This window comes from Candoia aspera, chromosome 1 (assembly GCF_035149785.1).
Source record: "Candoia aspera isolate rCanAsp1 chromosome 1, rCanAsp1.hap2, whole genome shotgun sequence".
NCBI classification, from domain to species: Eukaryota; Metazoa; Chordata; class Lepidosauria; order Squamata; family Boidae; genus Candoia; species Candoia aspera.
Window position 1 is genome coordinate 169,923,173 of NC_086153.1, and position 22,835 is coordinate 169,946,007.

The window sequence follows — 22,835 nt, forward strand, 5'->3', positions numbered from 1 at the left end:
GGATTCCACCCTAGTTTAGCTATCATATCATATTTTCATTTACTTAATTAAAAACTGATTTATGGAGTGAGTTTATGAGTGTGCTTGCTTTCCACTGAGTTATCAACAGCTGCATAGCTTATGGGGAAAACAAGTCTTATGAGAGGATTTTGTGTCAGAAATACAGGTAGTCCTCATTTAGAGACTGCCTTGTTTAGTGACCATTTGCAGTTACCATGGTGATGGGGAAAAAAACTTTACAACCAGTCCTCACATTTACGACCTTCACAGGTCTATAAAGCAAAGGAAAGCTGAAGTAAGATAATAAAATTGTGATGTGTCACTTAGCAAACGCTTTGCTTAATGACCAAGTTGCTGGTCCCAAATGTGGTCACTAAATGAGGACTACCTGTAGAGAACTTTTTTTTGTCATTTTTGCATATGAGTGCAGTTGGATAACAACCACAAATGTTTCATTTATTTTATTTGTGATGTAGTTAATATTACAGAATAAGATTAATTCTGAAGTGATCCTCTACATAAGAATGACTAATCTTGCTCCCAGCTCTTAATTCCATGCTGAACTAACTTCCTTCTTTCCAATAATAATAATAATAATAATCTTATCCGTTCAATTGTGTCCAATTCTTGGAAACTGCCTGGACAACTCCCTGCAGTTTTCTTGGCATGGTTTTTCAGAAGTGATTTGCCCTTGCCTCCTTCCTAGGGCTAAGAGAAAGTGGCTGGCCCAAGGTCACCCAGCTGGCTTTGTGCCTAAGGCAGGACTAGAACTCACTGTCTTCGGTTTTCTAGCCTGATGCCTTAACTACTATACCAAACTGACTCATAATAAGAATAAGAATAATAGCAGCAGCTTTTTCACCCCCATTACATTGACCCATCCCACCTGGTCAGGCAGAGAGGGCATGTTACAAACCCCGTCCATGAGAGATTGTTGATTGGTCGGGCCCAGGAGGAGAGCCTTTTCTTCCATGGCCCCTGCCCTATGGAACACTCTTCCCCCAGAGGTGAGGCAGGTTCCCACTCTCCTGGCCTTCTGGAAAGGGGTAAAGATCTGGCTCTGCCATCTTGCTTGGGGTGGGGTGGGGTAATCACCTCTGGGAGTGGTTAGCACCCTGAAGAGGCCCCCGTGAATTAATGAATTAAAATTAAGAACTTTTAATATCTCCATCTTGGATTTTATATTTTATTTAAGAAATACTGTTTTTATTGTATTTTAATCTGTATTTATTTTTAGTTTTATTGTAAACCGCCCAGAGTCGTACTTTGAGTGAGATGGGCGGTGATGAAATCTGAAATATAAAATGAACAAATAAATAAATAATTCTTAAAGTTTGGTCTGGTTGAAAGGACACTTTATTGGGAAGAGTCAAACTTTTTATTTGCAGGGAATCATTTCCTCTTTTGACAACCACAATTTTGAAAAATGGCTTCATGTACTTGAAGTTGAATATTAAATAGACTCATCCTATCATTTGACAGAATACGTTGCAGAATCCTTTTGTGCAAGTGTTCATCAAACTCATGGTGAAGCTGGATGCTGTTGAACTGTTAAACCAAATCAATGAGCTGAGTAAGTTGTTACATACTTTCATCTTACCAATCAGGTATAGATTCTTGTCTGAATGGTGATGGCGGTAGATGAGGAAACTGAAAATATAAGAATATTAGGAGTATGAACATATAACATGTCCTATCTTAGAGCGAAGAACCACGCTGAGATGGTATCTTGGTCTCTAGTGTTTATTGTCCTACTCTAGTAGACAGAAAATCCTGCCAAACTGAAGGAGCGTGGGAAACCCACACAGATAAACCCAAAACTCAAGGCGGGTCTGCTCTGAGTTTCTTTGAAGGAAAGTTCAAAGCCTGTAAACTACGTATGTGCTTTTCCCCCTGGATAGGGGCCCCCTCCTGCTCACCATCAGTACTCATGACGTAACATTTCAACATTCTTCATACACGTTGAAAGACTGAAAATAGATTTAAGACAAAAGAGCAGAGGGATGTTTTTTTAAGTGACTAGGTATCAGGCCTAGCCCAAGAACAATAAAGAAGCGATGCAGCCAAACTTCAGTTCTTTATTTGCTCACACCATATAGACAGAATCTTGCCAGACTAAACCTACTCTACTCTAACCTAGAGGGAAATAACCTGGTGGCTACTCAATCTCTTAGTCTTCCCACGGTCCAGCTGTGTTGTCTCTTATCTTGTTCCCCTCCTTGGAATGTGCTCCCTCCTTCCTAAGAACCAGCTGTGTTACTATAGTCCGTCGCATCACCTCGCCCTTCATAGACGCATTCCATCACACTAGGGATCTGGGAATTCTAAGCACTGAGATTGTTAAATAACGAATTACACTTTGGGTCATAGTTTTCTAATTTCATAATACTGAATTAAAATGACTGTCTTTTCAGGATAGTCAAGTCAAATGAACTAAAGTAGTGATGTAAATCCAGTTCTGCTTCATTTATATAGTAGTTGGCAAAACTACCATCAGCTAGTTCCTTCTGTACCTTAGGATGCAGTTCATCTGATCCTGGAGATTTAAACTCATTTGAAGTAAAGAGTTGGTCTCTGACCATGTTTCTGCCAATCTCAAGCTTCAATACCATCCTTACATCCTGTTCATCCAATGTGCTAAAGGTACAGATAGTTTTTTCTTGGAGAACACTGGACCAAATGGAAGTTCAGTAGGTTTCCCTTTCCTTTGTCCTTTTCACTGAGCTCTAATATACTAATTCTTTTCTTTGTTTTTATTTTGAACATACCTAAAAAACCTGCATTTCCATCATTGATAGTAGGTGCCCCCCAAAATATGGTGTTGGTAGGTTTATTCTTGTGCATTTCTGAGCAGAAATATTTTTGACATATGAATGATCATTGTTAATATACAACACATCTTTCCCTTTTTATTGCTTTGTTCCTTTAAATTGCTTTATTCCAGTCATAGAAGTCATCCCACCAGCCCCCCCCCCCACACACACACACTTTCTCATGCTTTCAAGTTGACTACTGGCAATTGCCTGGAGAAGTCCATGCATATTTCTTGGCAGTGTTTCTGGAAGTGGCTTGCTGTTGCCTGCTTCCTGGGGCTGAGAGAGAGGGACTGGCCCAAGTTCCCCCAGCTGGCTTTGTGCCTAAGGCAGGACTATGACTCATGGTCTCCCGGGTTCTAGCCTGATGTCTTAACCACTACAGCAGACTGGCTCTGACCAGGTTTCTATTGTGCCTGTTAAATTGTATTTGCCTTTCTGCATAAAAAGTTCAAGTTCATCTTGCTTATTTACCACACTCCGACCATTTGCATATAAACAGTAAAGACCATGACCTTTATGAGCTCACATTCTTCTGATGATCATTTTGAATGGTTTGAGAGGCCCCGTTTGAACAATACTTCCAGTTTTTATAGTTTAGCTGAGGACTCTACTTCATTTCCAACCCCTTCAGGTTTCAGTTTAAAGCTTTCCTAATCAAGATGGCTATGCTTTGGCCAAACACATTTTTACCAAAGCTTGTGAGCTACAACCCATCTTGCGCCAGCAGGCAATTCAGACCAGGGTCCCAGAATCCCAGTATTTTCCACTGACATTGTTTGCATACCCTTTCATTGTCCTACAGTATATTATTTTTCCCTTGCTGGTCATCTTCCATGGTTTGTAGAGATAAATGAGAATACCACCTGAGCCCCCAAGATCTTGAGCTTCCTGTTAATGCTTTTCAAAATCCATGGAGATATGGTTGTAAATGTTCTTTGTAGTATCATTTGCCTCTACATCTATTAGCAGAAAGGAATAATTGTTGATGGGCTTGATAAATCTTTGAAGTTTTTCCTGTCACACCCTTGTTCCTGAAAAATTGAAGTTCCATTTGGCTTATGTTTCTTTCAATTCTCCATTAGCAAGTTACTAACTACCATGACTCTTCTGTTTTTCTTCTTCTGTGGCAGTTTCATCCTCTTTGCTCTTTAGGGATCCACTGGCCTGCCTCCTATTCTGCATTGCCTCTTTTTTTCCCCCTTAATGCTCAGAGTCTGTTTCATCCAGAAATGCCTGAAAATTCTATTCACTGAATGAAGCATCTGCTATGTAGTGCCTTAACCTTTTTTAGCCACTGGAGTATGCTGTTCTGCCATAGTAATGTAACAAGTTACTTGAAGGGCTGAAAATAACTATATATTTCTTATAAATGATTTTTGCATTGAGTGTACATTTTCCTCAATGAGAGAACGTAGTGTATTGGTTAAGGCATCAAACTAGGAACTGGAAGACTGTGAGTTCTAGTTCCGTCTTGGGCACAAAGCCAGCTGGGTGACCCTGGGCCAGTCACTCTCCCTCACCCCTAGGAAGGAGGCACTGGCAAACCACTTCTGAAAATCTTGCCAAGAAAACTGCAGGGACTAGTCCAGGCAGTTGCTGAGAATCGGACATGATTGAATGGCAGGAAAAAAAAATCTCAGTGAGACAAATTATCAGAGAAAAAGACCTACATTAATCCTTACATCACCGGTTTCCTTCTCTGGAGTATAATTGTTCTATGAATTTGTATATCTAAGGCTGAGTTTCCTAATTTATTCTCATCCTTATAACAAGAGAATAGAAATCAAGCTGGAAACATATTTGTAGTTGAAATTATTGCAGTTGTAGTAGTAATAGTAACAGTTATAAAGTTGTAGATTTTTTTTCTACATTAGCTAAGTACCATACAAAAATAAAAATAAAAAGGAGACCAAAAGAAGGAAATAGGGAAAAGATAGGATGGAAACCAGTTTCTCCATGCCAGAAAAAAGTGACGACTTTTTGCATAGCAGTGCATATGCAGACTAACCTCCCTTTGCTGAGGTTCTTGTTTGGACAGAGGTGATATCATAGAGATTCTCTGGTCAACTACTTCTATCGCTTCTGTGAGAATGCTCCCCTTCATCATGCTCGGGAGTAGATAGAACCAAGCACTTATCAGTAGATAGAGATAGATGCTTAAGGTTCAGAATTATAGGTATGATTAATCAAGGAAGTTCCGTGCTATAAGCTTCCATATCTGAGCTTTTGGCCATGGAGAGAAATGGGAAAGTACTTGTTTTATGTCAATATGGTGAAGGGGGGGAGAATCTTCCAATTAGGAGAAAGCAGAGTAAGTTAAAAAAAAGGAACAAAGGGGGAAATATTTGCTTGCTATAATATTTCTACTGCTAAAGTTCCTAGTGATCAGTAAGATAAGAAGCTTCGGGAGCTTATCTCTAACAATCACCATAGTCACAGAATGATTGCGGTTGGAACTGTGTTCTTTTGCCCAGAAAACAAAGAAACAGATTCTTGGAGTTACTCCTTTTCTGAGGAAGGAAACTAAATGTTCCTTTGCTGTGGTGCACTTCCCCCAAATCCCTGACATTGCAGTGCTCTGTGGTTATTAATATCCATGGCACAAAATTCAAGAGTTGGATGGGGTAATTTACTGTATGTCACTGAACCCAATCCTCTGCTAAGTGCAGAAACTGAAATTAAAACATCTCTGATAGATGGTTGTGCACTCTCTGGTGAAGGAGAGCCTACACTTTTCCAATTCCACTGTCAAACTGGGAATCTAGGAATGTTGTTTTAAGAATTTAATCAGAAATCTTCCTTCCTGTATTTTAAAGCTCTTGTTCTGTGTCCTGTATTTGGAGAGACAGAGAATAGGTTTTGTTTGCTTCCAAGTGATATCTTTGAGAAGTGCCATCATACCTCAACCCCACTGCCACCTGTTGAGACTGTTGTTTAGTCTCAAGGCTAAACAACTGCAATTATAGTCTCTGCACTAAACAACTGCAGTTATTTCAATTTTTTGTTAAGTTTCTGGTCCCCCAATCATCCTCATTGCTTTTCTATGAACCTGTTCCAGTTTGAATTCTTAAAGAATGGTCTCCAGAACTGGACATAATATTGAATACTGACCAACATTGAATGAAGTGGAATGATTAATCCAGTGCTCTGTTGATGTATCCTAAATTAGCATTTGCCCTTTTTTAAAGCTACATAATATTGCTGATCTGACCCATATTCAGTTTGCAATCAGATTCTATTCATAGATGTCTGCAGCTAGTAATGGTAACTCCAAAATGATGAAATGTGCATCATGATCTCAAAATGCATATATTGTCACATGCCCCTCAGACACCTATGCTACTATTCCAAGATTTCAGTAGGTAGCAGTACCTGGCCAGTCTTCCCTGGGGTCAGAAACTAAGCTGGGTGAATACCTGGATTGGGGACTTCTATGGAATGCCAAGGCTGAAGTTGATAAAACATTCCAGAAGAAGGCAAACCATTTCCATCTAATCTACCAAGAAAGCAACACAGACATGTCCATGAAGTCACTAGCAGGCAATGGACTTAAAGGAGATTTTATTTCTATTCCAATATGTTTTTCACTATTGCCAAACCAAATACTCCAAATGTTAACGATAAGCATTTGAGTTCTGTTTACTGAGTAAGGAACACTACATTTATCCCCATTACATTTTTTTTTGTAATTTCAGTCACTTTTTCTAACCAATATTTTTTTAAAAAAATATTTCTGTGTTCTAGAGTATTGTCTATCCAATAAGGAGATGGAGAGAATGCTTATTCCAAAATGTTCCTCATCCTACTCAGGATGTTGAAGAGTAGAGGACCCACGACTCTACCTTGTGGAACTCTGTGCAATTTGGGTTTGATCAAGAATTCATCTCCAGTTTGATGAGGAATTATGAATAAGCATTTTAATCAATATTATATTATATTATATTATATTATATTATATTATATTATATTATATTATATTATATTATTTTATTTTATTTTATTTTATTTTATTTTAAAATTTAATGTTACCTTTGAGTCAGTGTTGTTTCCTGGCATCTGCCTGGACTTCAAGAACTACCAGAAGTGCCTTGGTAGGTGCTTCTGACATGAAAAAAAAATCTGCCTGGATTAATCCCTACAGTTTCCTTGGCAAGATTTTCGGAAGTGGTTTCTTACTGCCTTCTTCCTAGCACAGAGAGAGAGAGACTGCCCATGGTCACCCAGCTGGCTTTGTGCCTCATGCAGGATTAGAACTCTCTGTCTCCTGTTTTCTAGCCTAGTGCCTTAACTACTGCATCAGACTGGCTCACTCTCTCTTTTTTAATGCCATGTATCTACTTAATTCTAATGTCATCCAGCCCACACTAAATAAGAATGTCATGTAGTGGTTTTCAAATATTCTGCTGAAATCATAATATATTATGTCTACAGCATACCCATACTCTATTAAGGAAGTCATCTGATAAAAAAAAAATAGATAAATATTAGTCTGGCAAGACTGGTTCTCAATAAATCAGTGCTGGCTGATAATAATCTCTGATTTCTGATAATTTCTGCATTGTTTTCAAGGTGCTTACAGAATGATCAGTCTCTTAATGATCTGCTCTAGAATGTTCTCAAATTTTAATGTCAGACTGACTGGTCTGTAGGTCCCCGGATCATTTTTAAATTATTTTTTCTCCTTTATGAAGATATGATTTGGCTTCCAATCATCTGGCAAGGAACCAGTTCTCTACGATTTCTCAAAGATAATAACGGAGATTTCAACCTGACCATCAGCAAATCTCTAAGATGCAATTTAGTTGGCCCTGGAGACATATAAACAGATATTCCTGACCCTGTTTCTATCAGTCTCAAGCTTCAGTCCTTTCATTGTGCTGTTCACAATTCTATGGAATATATATTCTCTGGTTGAAGAAAATAGACAAAATAGTAAACAGAAATTATGTAATTCTTTATTTTGCCATCTTTGCTGAACAGCTAATATACCAATTCCTTTCTTTTCCTTTAATTTTGAAACTATACTATCACTTTCTCCCAATGTACTTGCTACTTCACCTCTCTAACTCAGTCTTCCCTCTTGGTTAATATAAAGTCAAGAATAGCTGATTGTTTGGGGCCTTCTCTGCCCTCTAAAGAGGAAAGTTGTCAATAGTGCAAGTGAAAATTTCTTGGAAGGAACATGGGCAGAATTTGTCTCCCAATAAGCTTCAAGGTGAGGGACGCGGTGGCACTGCGGGTTAAACCGCTGAGCTGTCGATCGGAAGGTCGGCGGTTCGAAACCGCGCGGCGGGGTGAGCTCCCGTTGCTCGTCCCAGCTTCTGCACACCAAGCAGTTCGAAAACATGCAAATGTGAGTAGATTAATTGGTACCGCTTCGGCGGGAAGGTAACGGCATTCCGTGAGTCATGCCGGCCACATGACCCGGAAGTGTCCTATGGACAACGCCGGCTCCAAGGCTTTGAAACGGAGATGAGCACCGCCCCCTAGAGTCGGACTCGACTGGACTTTACGTCAAGGGAAACCTTTACCTTTACCTAAGCTTCAAGGTAATTAAAATCTTCTATAGCTGCATATTTCTTTAAAGTCCTTCCACTCTTACCGACCCCATGCACTCCAATGGCTGAGCAGGAATGGATTCTTTTAACATATACTGCAACTTTTTCTCCCATTCTGTTGTTCTATTCCTTTTGAACAAACGATATCCTTTATGTATGCCAGTCATGTGACCCAACCCACCTACTTTCCATTATACCTAGTAAATTAGACATGTAGTACAAGTCCAAGCTTCTTGTCTATTTTCCCTACTTGGAACGTTAGTATATAGACAATGATAGCCATAAACTTTATGAGCCATTCTTAGTTTTCATTGTATTTTGTAATAGGCCCTATTACAACAGAACTCCAATTTTCTTCTATAGTGCACCATGACTAAACTTCAATTACAGAATAGGTCAGACTTGTTCCTGACTGAAAACAGAGACAACTAGAAGCAAAGGGTGCTTTTAGCCCCTGATTTTCAGTTACTATTTTCACATAAGTGGACATTTGGCATTCATCTGTAAGGAAAATGATTCCTTCAATTGCCCCTAATATTATGTAACCCAGTCCTCACAAAGAGAACCTGGCTGGCTTCCTCTGGAGAAGCTTACAATAAATTGCCATCCCTTTGAATCCTCTGCAAGGTAGTTTTTCACCACTGTTCTCTGTGGCACATAGTATTTAGATGGTGATGGCTGCTCTTTAAGAAGGCCTATGTCTACAATGACCATATTATCTTGAAAAAAACAAAGGATAAACCTGAAAAAGGGACAAATCTGAGAGGTTTATACAGATAAAAAAAATTGTTTATGTTTATAACTTTGCTTTACAAAGGAACATTCAAGAGCAAAACATGAAAACACATATTCTAATAAAAATATCTAAAATCAAATAGTACTATATATGTAAATTTATTTTAAAAAGATACTTTCCATATTTTTCATACAAATGTGAAAGACTGCATTAAGTGTTATTATTTGTGTGGTAAAAGTTAAATAACCAAAATAAAGGACATAAGTGAGTTTCTGAAAAATAAATAAATCTAAAGGACAGCTTTCTGAAATAAAGGACTGTCCTTTATAATAAAGCACAGTTACTGTACCTGTGTGTGAAGATATGTTTCCTAAAAAGAGGCTTTGATTAGTTTCAGTAGTTCTACCTTCCAGAAAATTGTTCCAGATTGTTTCTGCTAGGAATACTTAAATTCTCAGGAATCATTGTGTTGCAGAGAATTCTGGGAAGGGTTTAACTGCAAATTTATATATATAAATTAAAAATGAACTACAAACTACATCTCATTTTAGAGGATAATCAGAAATTGTGGCAAAACTCTCACAAAAGCTGGTCCTGCAACTCTTTATTTTCCTCTTAAGAAATGTGTTAAGATTCTGAGAAACTCTGAGATTTCTGAGGCAAACCTAGCCATTGGTGAAGCATCTCTGAAGAGTGCTGCTTAAGACAAAATCTGCTATATGAGTATTTGTGTATATGTAGGCATATACTCGTAGGGACGCGGTGGCGCTGCGGGTTAAACCGCTGAGCTGTCGATCGGAAGGTCGGCGGTTCGAAACCGCGCGGCGGGGTGAGCTCCCGTTGCTCGTCCCAGCTCCTGCACACCAAGCAGTTCGAAAACATGCAAATGTGAGTAGATTAATTGGTACCGCTTCGGCGGGAAGGTAATGGCGTTCCGTGAGTCATGCTGGCCACATGACCCGGAAGTGTCCCTAGGGACAACGCCGGCTCCAAGGCTTTGAAACGGAGATGAGCACCGCCCCCTAGAGTCGGACACGACTGGACTTTACGTCAAGGGAAACCTTTACCTTTACCTTAGGCATATACTCATGTATGTGTATACCTATATGTAGAAAGTTGCATGGATAGAATGCTAAGATACAGTTTTCTGTGTGAAGAAAATATTTCATATGAATAATAAGGAAATGAGGAACATTTACTGAAAAGTCCCTTGTCTACAATCTGAAACAGATCACAGTTGCAGCAGCTGAATTATTTCATTATTATTATTATTATTATTATTATTATTATTATTATTATCATCATCTTATGAGAACAAGTCTATTGACAAAGAGCAGAGTGTTTAAAGCTTTAGGAGTTTCAGAACTCAATTTATTAAACTAATTCCTGAAAATCTGGGGACTTTTTGTGAATTTTTAACGTGGGTGAGACATTATAATTTAGAGATTAAAGTTTTCTTGCTTAAATTCTTTTATTTCAGATGATATACGTTTGGAACTACAGAATAGCACTGACATCATACATCAACTTAACATTTTAGCAAGACTATTAGTAAATGCCTCTTCATGTATCCTGCTTGATCGCATTCACCCAGGCAGAACTGTGGAGAAAATGGAGTTGATGGCAAAAGATCTGTTTTTGAAAAATGAACTTTTGGCAAGTAAGTAACATCATATGAACTCAGATTTTTTTCCCACTGGAACTAAATCATATTTAAAGAAATATCAAGATCATACATATTACTTGAGTTAAATCTAATCTGCCATGCTTACAATTTAAAAGTACTCATCCAATCAAATCTGATGCACAATGACATGTTTTTCATTTTCAGTGAGTCAAAGCAACAAATAAACTATCCTGGAACACATATACAGTATGTGCAAAAGCCAGCAGACTACGTACACCTCACTGTGGCCCTCTGGAAACACTTGTGTTTCATGAGAACAGGCATAGAATTTGGGTTGAATGAAACCTCTGTAGTATCTGAATTACAGAAGTCAGGTGAAAATTACACCAACTTAACTCTGACATTATTCATTTTTATTTTATTATTCTCCCTACATTTGTTTCTCAAGGGAAACTCAAAAGAGCTGACCAAATTAATGAAGTAAACTATTACTCAGCAAAGCTTATGTGCTAATAAAGTTGCTTAGTCTTGAATGTGCTACCACACTCCACGTCTACTTTGTTGCCATAGACCAAAATGGTTCTTTCCTGCATCTCCACATAGAATCATATACATTAACCCCATTTACTAGATAAGCAGAAATGGAATGTGAGTACTACATTGTGACAAGAACATTACAAAATAATGTATGTTGAATAATTTTCTCTTGAATCATGGGGCTTCAGTATTAACCTAAGAAACAGAATAAAATATTTAGTTTAAAAAAAACCTTTTTATTGGCTTACTGCTGGAGGTTGAATTCATTTTGCCAATAGAGCAAAATTCCAAACTATTTGGTATCAATTTTCTGTGGCCAAAATTATGTTTTTTTGTTGGAATGTTACCTATTTTTAAAGATCTTCATCACAAATATATAATGGATTTGGGACAAAATTTTAAGAGTCACATTTTGTGAGATGGTTGTCTATATAAATCTGCTAAATCTTCTAATATCTGACATCTGATTTTGCTTATTTAATAGCAAATTTGATTCCACAATATTTAAAGGATCATGCAGTTTGTCCTTGTGTGTTGGAGGGACTTCCACTAATACATCTGGGACATTCTTGATAGAAGTGCTATTGTAGGAGGAGAGCCATATTAAGTCTATGGTAGCCAAAAATCAGAAAGATTCTGGTAGCACGTCTTCCAACCAATCAGTTTTATTGAATGGTATAAGCTCTTGTGAACTTCAGATCACTTCATCAGATGAATAGAGTGGTTAGATTGATGTAGGATTTGAATTGAGATGAAGTGGGGGGGGAGTAGAAGATCGGTTAGGCAGATGTAGGTTACATATGAGACAGATTATAAGTATCTTACCAATTAACAGTTGTAATGTGTTCAAAACCCATTGTGTTTGTTGATACCTTGGGCAACTTAGTTGGAGTCAAATTGCCAACTTGTTGGATTTTCTGTCTTTGATTGCTGCTGAACAAATTTGAAGTAACAAACGTGCAATGAATTTAAAAAGAAATTAAAATGGTGGATCATCAAGAAGCCTCTGTTGGGCTCAGATATAAACATGCATCTTTATCATGTGCTAGGTATATTTGGGAATTGCAAATGTTTCTCCCCTTTTTTTAAAGGTGTTATTTTCAAGTTACCTTCAAATGGGAAAAGAAAACGTATAACACCTAGTGGACTTTCCCTTCCACCACTAGTCAATTATACCATCCGAATGAGCAGCAAGATTTCCCAAACAACAAAAAGAATACGGGAAAAAATTTGGACAGTGGGACCACATAATTCAGCTTCACAAAGCCAAATCTACAGTCGAGCATTTGTCTACATCCAGGACAGCATTGATAGAGCAATAATTGAACTACAGACTGGGAAAAGTGCAGAAGAAATAGCTGTACAAGTTCAGGCTACACCGTACCCTTGTTATAATAAAGACATGTAAGTCTGTGATGGTTGGCAGAGTATTTAATATCTTAGTGGGACGAGAAAAAAAAAAGCTAAAGCTTCATTAATTAGTGAGGCTCCACTAACAGAATACATGTTGGTTTGTTTTTTAATCAAAACTCTTTTACAACTGAACTTGCAAATTATGAGTGAGTGAGATTTCCAAACTATGATGTGCAATCATATGTGAGAAAGTTCATTCAAATAGCAGTTGGCTTGGATATAATAACAAACCTTAGCATAATCCAAATCATGGAGAATAAAAAAATTTAATGCATTGAGCCTCTATTCAATCATCCCATTCTTTCATGATTTGCTTTATTATGTAATACATTGCAACAACAAAATACAAAAAAAAATCTCGGAAAATATATTCCTCCACTCCAAAATTCTTCCAATTGTTGACTTATTTGAGTTGAACCCTATAAATTAGATAGTTTTATTTCTTGATTTTAACAGTAAGATCAATTTTTTTTTATTTCTCAGCTATGTGTTGCATGTTAAACAAGTATAAATGATAGTTGGGATAAAATTTGGGTTATGTTTTCTATTAACATTGATTGTGATAAATTATTTTGAGTCACAGCTGTGTTTATAAAGTTAGATCAATGAATGTAACCCCCTGTTTGGTTGCATGAATTCTTGACAGATGGCCATCAAGCTTCTGCTTGATTGAGTACAACTCATCACCTCCCTTAATAATTGGCTCTACTGTCAAACTAATCTTTACTTTAATGATTTTTTTCCTAACATTTAAGAGGAGTCTGCCTTCTAACTTAAATCCAGTATTCCATGTCTTGCAGTTTGGGATGGCAGAGAGCAGGCTATAGCATCCTTTTGTGAGGGACTCCTTCAGGTATTTGAAGAGTGTTATCATATGCCACCTCACTTGTCTTTCATATAAGATCTATCTGGTCATTATGTTCTGCATAGGATACTTTGCTTACATATAGGAGAACATTTGTTGTTGCAAAACCCAGTATATGGAACGATCTCCCCATTATGATCAGGAAGGTTACAGATGTGAAGGCATTGAGCCAAAAATGAGAGTTCTATTGCCTGGTCATTTCCATGAGTCCCTCACTGCCAGCTATATGTAATAATCATTGATATGACATGGCTTCAATGTTTTTATTGACTGACTTCACTATATGTTACTGTATTACACCATTGTAGTCTGATGGCTTCACTGTGCACTGGTCTGGGATCTTTAATGAAAGGAAAAGGTGTAAAGTGTTATGTGGGCATTAATATGTTGATATTTTGAACACACAATTAGATATTGAATTTTAGGGAGAGTATTGAAATACAGGACAACAGATTCCAAACTTTGGCTTTTGTGGATGACCATCTTACATCAGCTATTTCTAAGAATTTCATATGTTCACACAAAAGCCTATATCATCTGCAAAACACATTTATCTGTACTTAGCCTACCAGTGGGAAAATATTATTTTTATTAAATACTTCTCCCACAGACCATAGTGCCTCTATAACTTCTCCCAACAAAGAAATTCTTGTCTTTTTACCACTTCCATTCCATTCCATTTGATTTATTTTGTTTGCATTAATTCCATCACTCATTATGTTAGTTGCAAAATACTGAGACTCTTGAATTTGCTTTATTATGAAGCTGAAGTTTCAAACTCAGTTCTAGGCGCTGATCTTAATACAGAGATATAAACAAACTTCTGCAAGAATTTTCACACTTAACGTAAAATAACAGTTTAATGAGACATTCTCAGAGTTCAGTAGGATTTACTTCAGAATAATTGTGAAAAATCTTGTTGCCTACTCACACATAGTTCTTAGCAGGAGCTCAGATGTGTTTTGACAATTCAGCTCCTCCCAGACATTGTTTCTATGTCTTTAATTTAAACATTGCATGGCTTATTAAAAGTTGTTGGGGATTTTTGATTTGGATTGATTTGTTCCTTTATTTGATTTTTAGGGGGGAAGTAAAAAACCACATCAGTGATCAGGAGTGATGCAAGATGCCAATGGTTGTATAAATAGCATTGTGCAATGCTTTGCAGAGCAAAGGTTCATATCCCTGTACCAGTGTGACTACAGGCTGAGGGAAGACATGGGATATTAGTCAAAGAAGGCTGAAGTTGCATATGACCATTAAATTTGATGTAGTTTTCTATTTTACAGCAAAATATCTTTCTGTTCTTAAAATGATCGACTACTTTTTAATTATAGGCTGTGTGTGAGAGAAAACATATTTTTACTGTTCAGAGGCTTTTATTTTGAAAATAATCTTAATTATAATTCACTAAGGGAAACTACTTTGCATTTACCTAAATAATTACTTTGCCTTTTACAGGTTTCTGACTAGTGTGACCTACTCGCTTCCATTTACATTAATGGCTGCTTGGACACTTTTCATTGCAGCTTTTGTGAAAAAGCTTGTTCAAGAAAAAGACCTGAGGCTTTATGAGGTAGGCTGAAGTTTAGAATACTTGCCAAATCCTGCAACTCTACTTGCACATTAGTCCTGCAAAATTGGGCTGCCTGAGTGCAGAAGAGATCCAGCCATAGTCTTTCTGGGCAGCAAAGCTCCCTCTTGACTTGTTCACAGAGATAATGAAAATCCTATCTTCCCTCCAAACAGTACAAGCAAATTCACTGTGAACTGCTATTAGAGGCACGGCTATGGCATAGATAACGTTCTGAGAACATTAAAGACCTTATTGCTTAGGTTGGCTGCCCATAGGGTTTCAATGGGAGGCTAATAGAATTAGTCCTCTGCAAATGCAAAGAGGCACACGTGTGAATATTGTGCTGCTAGTGGATCTCTAGGACACTCAGTCTTTCTTTCTGAATGCTTCTTGAGTATTGGATACACATTTAACACATACCTTATCTGCAGTGTGTGCTTTATTTATTACTTGGCTTATAAGTTGCTCCAGTTGTAGCAGAGTGTGAGCAATGTGTATACTTAACACAACAGTCAAACAATACATAAGAATAACACCTAAAATACTCCAGGTACCATTAGCAAACAATTCATGTACAAACATTTTGCTGCAGAGAGGAACATATCAAGTTCCAAAGGCACACTGAACAAACTAAGAGAGAGGGAGATGGATAGATCTTTTCAAAAACTTAGGAGCATGAGGACTGACCTAATCTCTGGGAGAATCTTGTTCCAGAGACTGGGGGAAGCAACAGAGAAGTCCATCCTCCATGGACCCAGCAGATGTCACTTTGTAAGAGAGGGGACTGCATAAAGCCCTCTCTTCCTGAGTTTAACAGATGGGCAGAAACTACTAGGAACAGGCAGTTGTAAAGATACCCAGGTCCTAAAAGATGAAGGGCTTTAAAGTGGACACCAGCATTCGGAATTACACCCAAAAGCTAACTGGTAACCAGTGCAGCTCTCAGAGCAGCTGTGTTATGTGGTTGAACTGATTCACATGCATAACTCCCTGAGCTACTGCATTCTGGACCAGCTGTAGCTTCTGAGTGGCCTTCAAGGGCAGCCCCATGTGGGGTCCACTACAGTAGGGATTTTTTAAAAAACAAATAACCTAACCTCCTCCCAGTGAGGGACACTCTGCATCATAATCTAGTGTAAGTATGATGGCATAAGGAGCGATCACATCTTAAGCTTCATTCTCAGGATTTCTCATATTTTTTTATTACCTGTAAGAGACCTTGGTTACACTTAGTACTCTGCACTGTAAATACAGCATAGGAAAAAAGCTGGTTCTTAGAATTCCTGTACTTAAAGATAAGAAGGCAACATTTGAGGTAACCAGAGCAAAGTACTTTTCACCTCACTGGTAGCACTGAAGTCCATTAAATCTTCTCACATTAAGACAATCTACCAGCTAATGACTGAGTTATGAATGTTTGCAATAGAGAAGACAAAAAGCCCCCTAGGAAATTTAAGTTGGCTGTATTTCAGAATGAGCTATGTGATTTGTTCAATGGATTGGCTCCTACTAGAGTCAGGGGTTGCTTTTTCCAAGATAGGAGGTAAACTATTTACTATTTAATTATTTGGCTGATTTGGGGGGGGGTACAGTTCATTGCAAGCTAGAGACTCCCATTCCTCTCACTATTTAATGTTTAGTGCAGGGACGAGGACTTGCCAACACAAATTGGCTGAATGATAACTAATGGATAACTCAGTCTTTATGGAGAGAGCATATGGTAGACCAGGAACAATCCATTGATCTGCATATTTGATCTCTGGCCATGTAAAACAAGCACATAATAGGTGTTCTGGCTGCCTCTTGGTCTGAGACTGAAAAATAGGAACTGGGCTTGGAAAAGGATTTGATCCACAGTTCATGAAGGTTGCCATTTGCATGTGACCTATAGATTGGCATTTCCAAGACTGTAGAAATGAAAATTAATAAAGCATGCTACTATTGACCCTTTCTATTTTAGAAGAGAAGGTGATGAAATCTGTCTTAATAACCCTGTATTTACAACTGAAGTACAGATTGTGTTTTACTCATTAAGAAGTTTTCATTTTTTTTCTTTTCCATAGTATATGAAGATGATGGGTGTAAATTCCAGCAGTCATTTCTTTGCTTGGTTCATCGAATGTACCATATTTCTCCTGCTTACTCTCACATTTCTTATTTTTGTCCTCAAATTTGGGAATGTCCTTCCAAAAATAAATGTTGTGATTTTGTTCCTGTACCTTCTGGACTACAGTTTCTCCATCATAGCCATGTGCTACCTTATCAGTGTTTTCTTCAACAATACGAACATTGCTGCTTTGGTTGGGTGCCTAGTCTACATCTTGACATTTTTCCCCTTCATTGTCCTACTTGTTGTTGAGAATCAGATGAGCTTCACCGTCAAGAGCCTACTGGTAAATCTGTCCTTATATGAATTTTCTGAAAAAAGGGACATTCACAACTGGACTTTTGTGGGGGGAGCAATTTACCTATAGAGTTGGGTTTGCTTTGCTTTGTTTTGCAACCATAGGCAATAGCAGTATGAACATATGAAACTGTTTTTGTAGTATGTCAAGAGATGGCCCATCCAACTTAGTATTACCTATTTTAATTGGATGCAGTGCTTCACTGTTTCTCTGTTTGAGATGGAAATTGTTGAGGAGTTCTGAATTGTTCATTTGACTTGCCAAGTATTGAATCTGGGTCCTTGACCACACAAAACGTATCTTCTGTGATGGTGCTTCCCCATCACTACTGTAATCCTTACTCACTGAGCATCTAATATGGAAATGTTTAAAAAATTATTTCACAGGTAAACAAAATAGGTTTTTTTTTTGCCTTTTAGTACTGGTTTTGAGAGTAGTAAAAAGAAAAAAACATAGCCATCAAATTAAAAGGGTACTGATAATATATTATTAACAAAGTGCCCATGGACACCAGGGTACAATTTTGGATCCCTGCCAAACCCTCTCACGCCTGATTTTTCAGTATTGCTTGCTCCAGTCGCATCTTTATGTACCAGGTTGTCTCTGGGCCTCTAGCCCACTGCTTTGTTGGGAAAGATATCCATATTCATAAAAAGAGACAAAGATAAAATTGGATAGTGAAGAACACACTGAGGAGTCTTCAACATATAGAAGTGGTGGGAATGATATCCTTTCAATTCTGTATTATCAACCAGACAACAATTTTGTGAATAGGCAAGCTATTTTGTGAGAGTTCTAAATAAACTATTAAAATTCCTTCCAAAAATTGCTTACTCTGGTATAAATGTCTTCAGAAGGTTGATGTCTGTGATTGTTACCTACAGAGAAGGTGAATATTGCATGCATCAGTTCTAAATCAAGTTAAAATTTGATTTTCAACAAATATTTATTTTCTAAACATATGGTATAATGATAGTGTGGTGAGTTTGGATATATTAAGTCCTGGTTAATTCTGTGCTAGACTATGAAACTTAATTAGGCAACTTAAAATTAGTCACTGCCTCTAACCCAGTTACCTCAAGGTTAGTTGTGAACATGCTTCTTTTTGGAAAGATGGGACCTAAATTAAAATCCATAACTATTAATAATGAGTTTGGAGACATGTTTAAATAACCAGATCATCACAACCAGAGCCAAATGGAAATGCCTTTCCTGTAGGATTAATTTTTTTCTCCTTGTGTTCTATTACTATGTTTTCTGTTATTCAGACTGATTAAAATACGTTGTAATGTTCCACATGTTTGCAAATATTTCAGCTACTTACCTTTCTTCCTGCTTTTTTCCAGAGCCTGTTATCTCCAACTGCATTCAGCTATGCAAGCCAGTATATTGCCCGCTATGAAGAACAGGGCATTGGTATATCTATCTATCTATCTATCTATCTATCTATCTATCTATCTATCTATCTATCTATCCATTTTTATAAGAAAAATCTCTTAATAACCCAAATGAAATATGTTCATTTGCTAATGCAGTGGTTATTCTGTGTAACCCTCCTCCCTTTTTTTATAGGTCTGCAGTGGGATAATATGCACAACTCACCAGTGTCAGGGGACAACACTAATTTTAGCTGGATGTGCTGGCTAATTCTGATAGATTCTTTTATTTATTTCATCCTGGGCTGGTACATCGGAAATGTTTTTCCAGGTATGTAACGTGGTATATTAAAAATACTGGATTTTGATGGATACCATTTGACAATTAAAAATGTAAAAATTATACTATAATATCCATGCTGTCATTATTTCTGGGAATTCACTAAAACCATCTTCTGCATAACATTGTCTTCCTTCAAATGGCATGTATGTATCACACTGATTACTATATTTGGTGATTCTGGATGCTGGAAAAAGGAAAGATTTTAATGGGAGTTTAAGGTAAGTATCATTGTGTTAGTACTTACATACAGAGTAACAACGGTTGACAATGGAGAGATACTTTTTGAAGCATTTTAAGGGTGACATAATATGTGCTCTAATCTGAAGATATGATGCCCCTCTAAACGTACTTTGCATGCCACTCCTAGATTGGCTCTGGATAGCTGGTCCTCATGATAGTTGGTCTTTTTCTCATTCCGCACTGATTTATCTGAAGCCAGAGCCAGGTTTGTTTTGTTCTGCTGACTCTGGGCTGGGCTGGGCTGGGCTGGGCTGGGCTGGGCTGGGCTGGGCTGTCCTTCAACAGATTTTGCTCTTCCTTGCTCAGAGGCTGCTGAAACTCTTTGGGAAAGGAGAACAAGTAGCTTTATCAGCAAATGTGACTTTAATCCTTCTGGTCATTTCCAAGAGTCCCTGAAAAAAAATGAGCCGTTGTTCTCCGTCCCACCTATCTCCCCACATGTCAAGATTGTCTACTGAAACCTGGTTTGCAAAAATGCCATCATGCTATCCTTCCAGCTTCACCCTCCAGTTAGCAGAGGGTTTTTTAACAGAAATAGAAGGAATTAATTCTTCGTAGCAGGCAGGGTGCTTCCTGTTGTAACAACTGCTATGTGGAAGTGTCCATGATCTCACAAAGGCATGTTCAAATGAATTCTGCATCACACTATTTCTTGCTCTATTTTCATAGATTTCATTTCAGATAAATTCAGGAATGCCTGCCTTCAATTTCACATAAATATTTAGCAGCCAAGTGTTCAGTTGAAATAATCTGGCTGTTCATTTTCTGGGAAAAGAACAGTATTCTCATACTTTGAGATGATGAAATCACACAAAACTCATCTATTACTTTCCTTGGGCCTGATGTTGTTGAGATAATATCAAAATGCTACTACAGAACTTTTCAAATCTCTCTCCTATTTTTTGTCACTATTCTCATTACAGGGAAGTATGGCATGGCAGCTCCATGGTATTTTCCACTCCTTCCATCTTACTGGACCGAGCGCTATGGTTATTTTCCATTGTCAACTGAGAAGTTAAAAGGCTATCTTTTCACCAATTTCTTCTTGAGAAAACAGCCCACTTTCCCTGAAAAGATGTGTATGTTTTCTAAGCTTTTAAGTGTAAAGAATATCTTTTGACAGATTGGATGAATGAAAATTTTATTACTGTCTTAGACCAGAGTGCAGCTAAAGTGAAATCAGTAGAAACCACAAATTAATAGATAAAAGCAGTAGTAAAATAATAATGAATAGGACATCATTGAATGGATTAAATAATAATAATAATAATAAATCACTGTATTTAAACTTTTAAAAATCTTGTCCTAAAATTCTACATAATTATTTCAGTCCTAGGGCTACAAGGCCTTGTAGCTGTATGTCAACATTTTGCAAATGAATATGTAACTTTTTAAGTCTTTGTCTCTGAATAGATACTACCTGTGAAATTTATCTGGGTGGCCTGGAAAACCTATTTAATGAAGGCTGGATTAGCCTTTGCCAAGGGTCAAGATAAAATTTTCCACTTAGAAGAATCTGTGCAATTGTCTTAGCCTCTCCTGATTTACAGAGGTAGAGCCTATGGGGTATGGTTACCAGATATCTGAACAGGCAAAGGAGAACACAGACAATTGGAAAGGAGGAAAAATGGGGAGAAAAGAAGGACACCCTGTTCAACTTTCTTGGCATCCACTACAAAAATTACAGCAAAAAGCTGCAAAAAATGTACTTAGGCCTACATGCATATGAAATTACTTTTTCCAGCATCAGAAAGACTGGTTTTTCAATCACAATATTTTCCCCCAAATCTTTATTTTCAAGAACTTATGCTAGCAATAATATAGAATCGACAACCTGCTTTTCAAATTCCACCGTAGAAATGTATGACGAGTCATGTGATCTACAGACATCATAGATTTGAAGGAGCTGGATTGAAGCTGACTGCTGGAATCAAGAAATAAATTAAATAACAGAAATCTAGGCTGACGGATGAGGGAAAGAAAGAAGAGAAAATTTACAAGGTCACAATGCACAAAAGTGTGAGCGATTACAGTCCAACAGTCCAATTTTTTAAAAAAAAAAACCAGAAACATTCAAAAAGCTGGACAGTATTTGATTTTAAGGCTATGCCTGTCAGATGGAGGACAGGAGGACAAAGAAGAGAACATGTCCTCCTTTTGCCAGACATCTGGTAATCCTACTCTGGGGGGACTGGGATAGTATATTCTGTCTAAAAATGGTGAGGGGAGAGCATTAAGATGAACTCTAGAAGAGGACCATTGATACTTGGAATAGATATGTGTGTCTGTGTATGTGCCTTTGAGTCAGTTTTTTGACTCCTAGCGACTGCCTGGACTAGTCCCTGCAGTTTTTTTGCCAAGATTTCGGAAATAGTTTGCCATTGCCTACTTCATAAGGCTAAGAGGGTGTGACTGGCCCAAGGTCACCCAGCTGGCTTTGTGCCCAAGGCAGGACTAGAACTTATAGTCTCCCAGTTTCTAGCCTGATGCCTTAACCACTACACCAAACTGGCTCTCTTGGGACAGATGAGTGAAAATTAATAGGCTGCTGGATTCCTCAGTCTGCAGGTCTTCGAAATTCGACTTAAGTTATTAGGTGACCCTGCATGCCAAATCCAGTTTGATTACTTTTTATGCCCTATCACAATCTAATAATAGTAATTACTTTGATAAGAGGCTGTGGGAGAGCTGATTAATTTACCATAGAACAGCCTTCTTTGACAATGCATGATTTCTGTGGATGATGGGGTTTACAGTCTTGTTTTAAAAGGATGGAGATTTGTCAGAACTCAAAATACTTACATCTAAGCATTATGAGATGCAAAAATAAATTTTAAGGGCAAATTGAAATTCTCATTCTACAAAACAGTTTGTATTTATCATACAAACTTGCCTCTTTTTATACATTTCCTAGTTTACAACAGATTGGCTAATCCTCATCAGGAAATGTGAAGGTCAGTTTAGATCTGAACCCTGATTGGGGGGAACTTATCCTCACAGACATTTGGAAAGGCAATTGTTTATATTTAAACTTTTATAGGTAACTATATCCTTCTATAGTTAAAAATAAGACAGCTCTTGAATTTTGTATAAAATGTGGTGCTTATGAAGGCCAGAATTGCCCTTGCATTCATATTAATTTATTTAAAATACATACTGCCTGTTGACTGTGTATAATGCTATTGTGCACCAGAATTTAGGAAAGGGCTGCGTAAAAAAGGTTTAGGAAGAAATATTCTTTGTTAGAAAGAAGAGGGATAAAATGGAGAAGAATGGATGACAAGACAGAAAATTAAAAGGTGTTTCAGTGATCTATGGGGATAACTCTCCTTTTGTTTGAGTT

The 22,835-nt window shown here is 37.6% G+C and overlaps 1 protein-coding gene across 1 annotated transcript in view; it reads left to right on the top strand.

Annotated features, from left to right (window-relative positions):
- ABCA12 (ATP binding cassette subfamily A member 12) overlaps positions 1-22,835 on the top strand; it is a 130,880-nt gene that overhangs the window by 45,798 nt on the left and 62,247 nt on the right. Inside the window, exons 18-25 of the mRNA XM_063302960.1 lie at positions 1,483-1,573; positions 10,591-10,770; positions 12,366-12,678; positions 15,014-15,128; positions 17,192-17,521; positions 18,880-18,949; positions 19,106-19,240; positions 20,416-20,571. Of these exons, the coding sequence (XP_063159030.1) occupies positions 1,483-1,573; positions 10,591-10,770; positions 12,366-12,678; positions 15,014-15,128; positions 17,192-17,521; positions 18,880-18,949; positions 19,106-19,240; positions 20,416-20,571 (1,390 nt within the window). The remainder of the gene's footprint in view (positions 1-1,482; positions 1,574-10,590; positions 10,771-12,365; positions 12,679-15,013; positions 15,129-17,191; positions 17,522-18,879; positions 18,950-19,105; positions 19,241-20,415; positions 20,572-22,835) is intronic.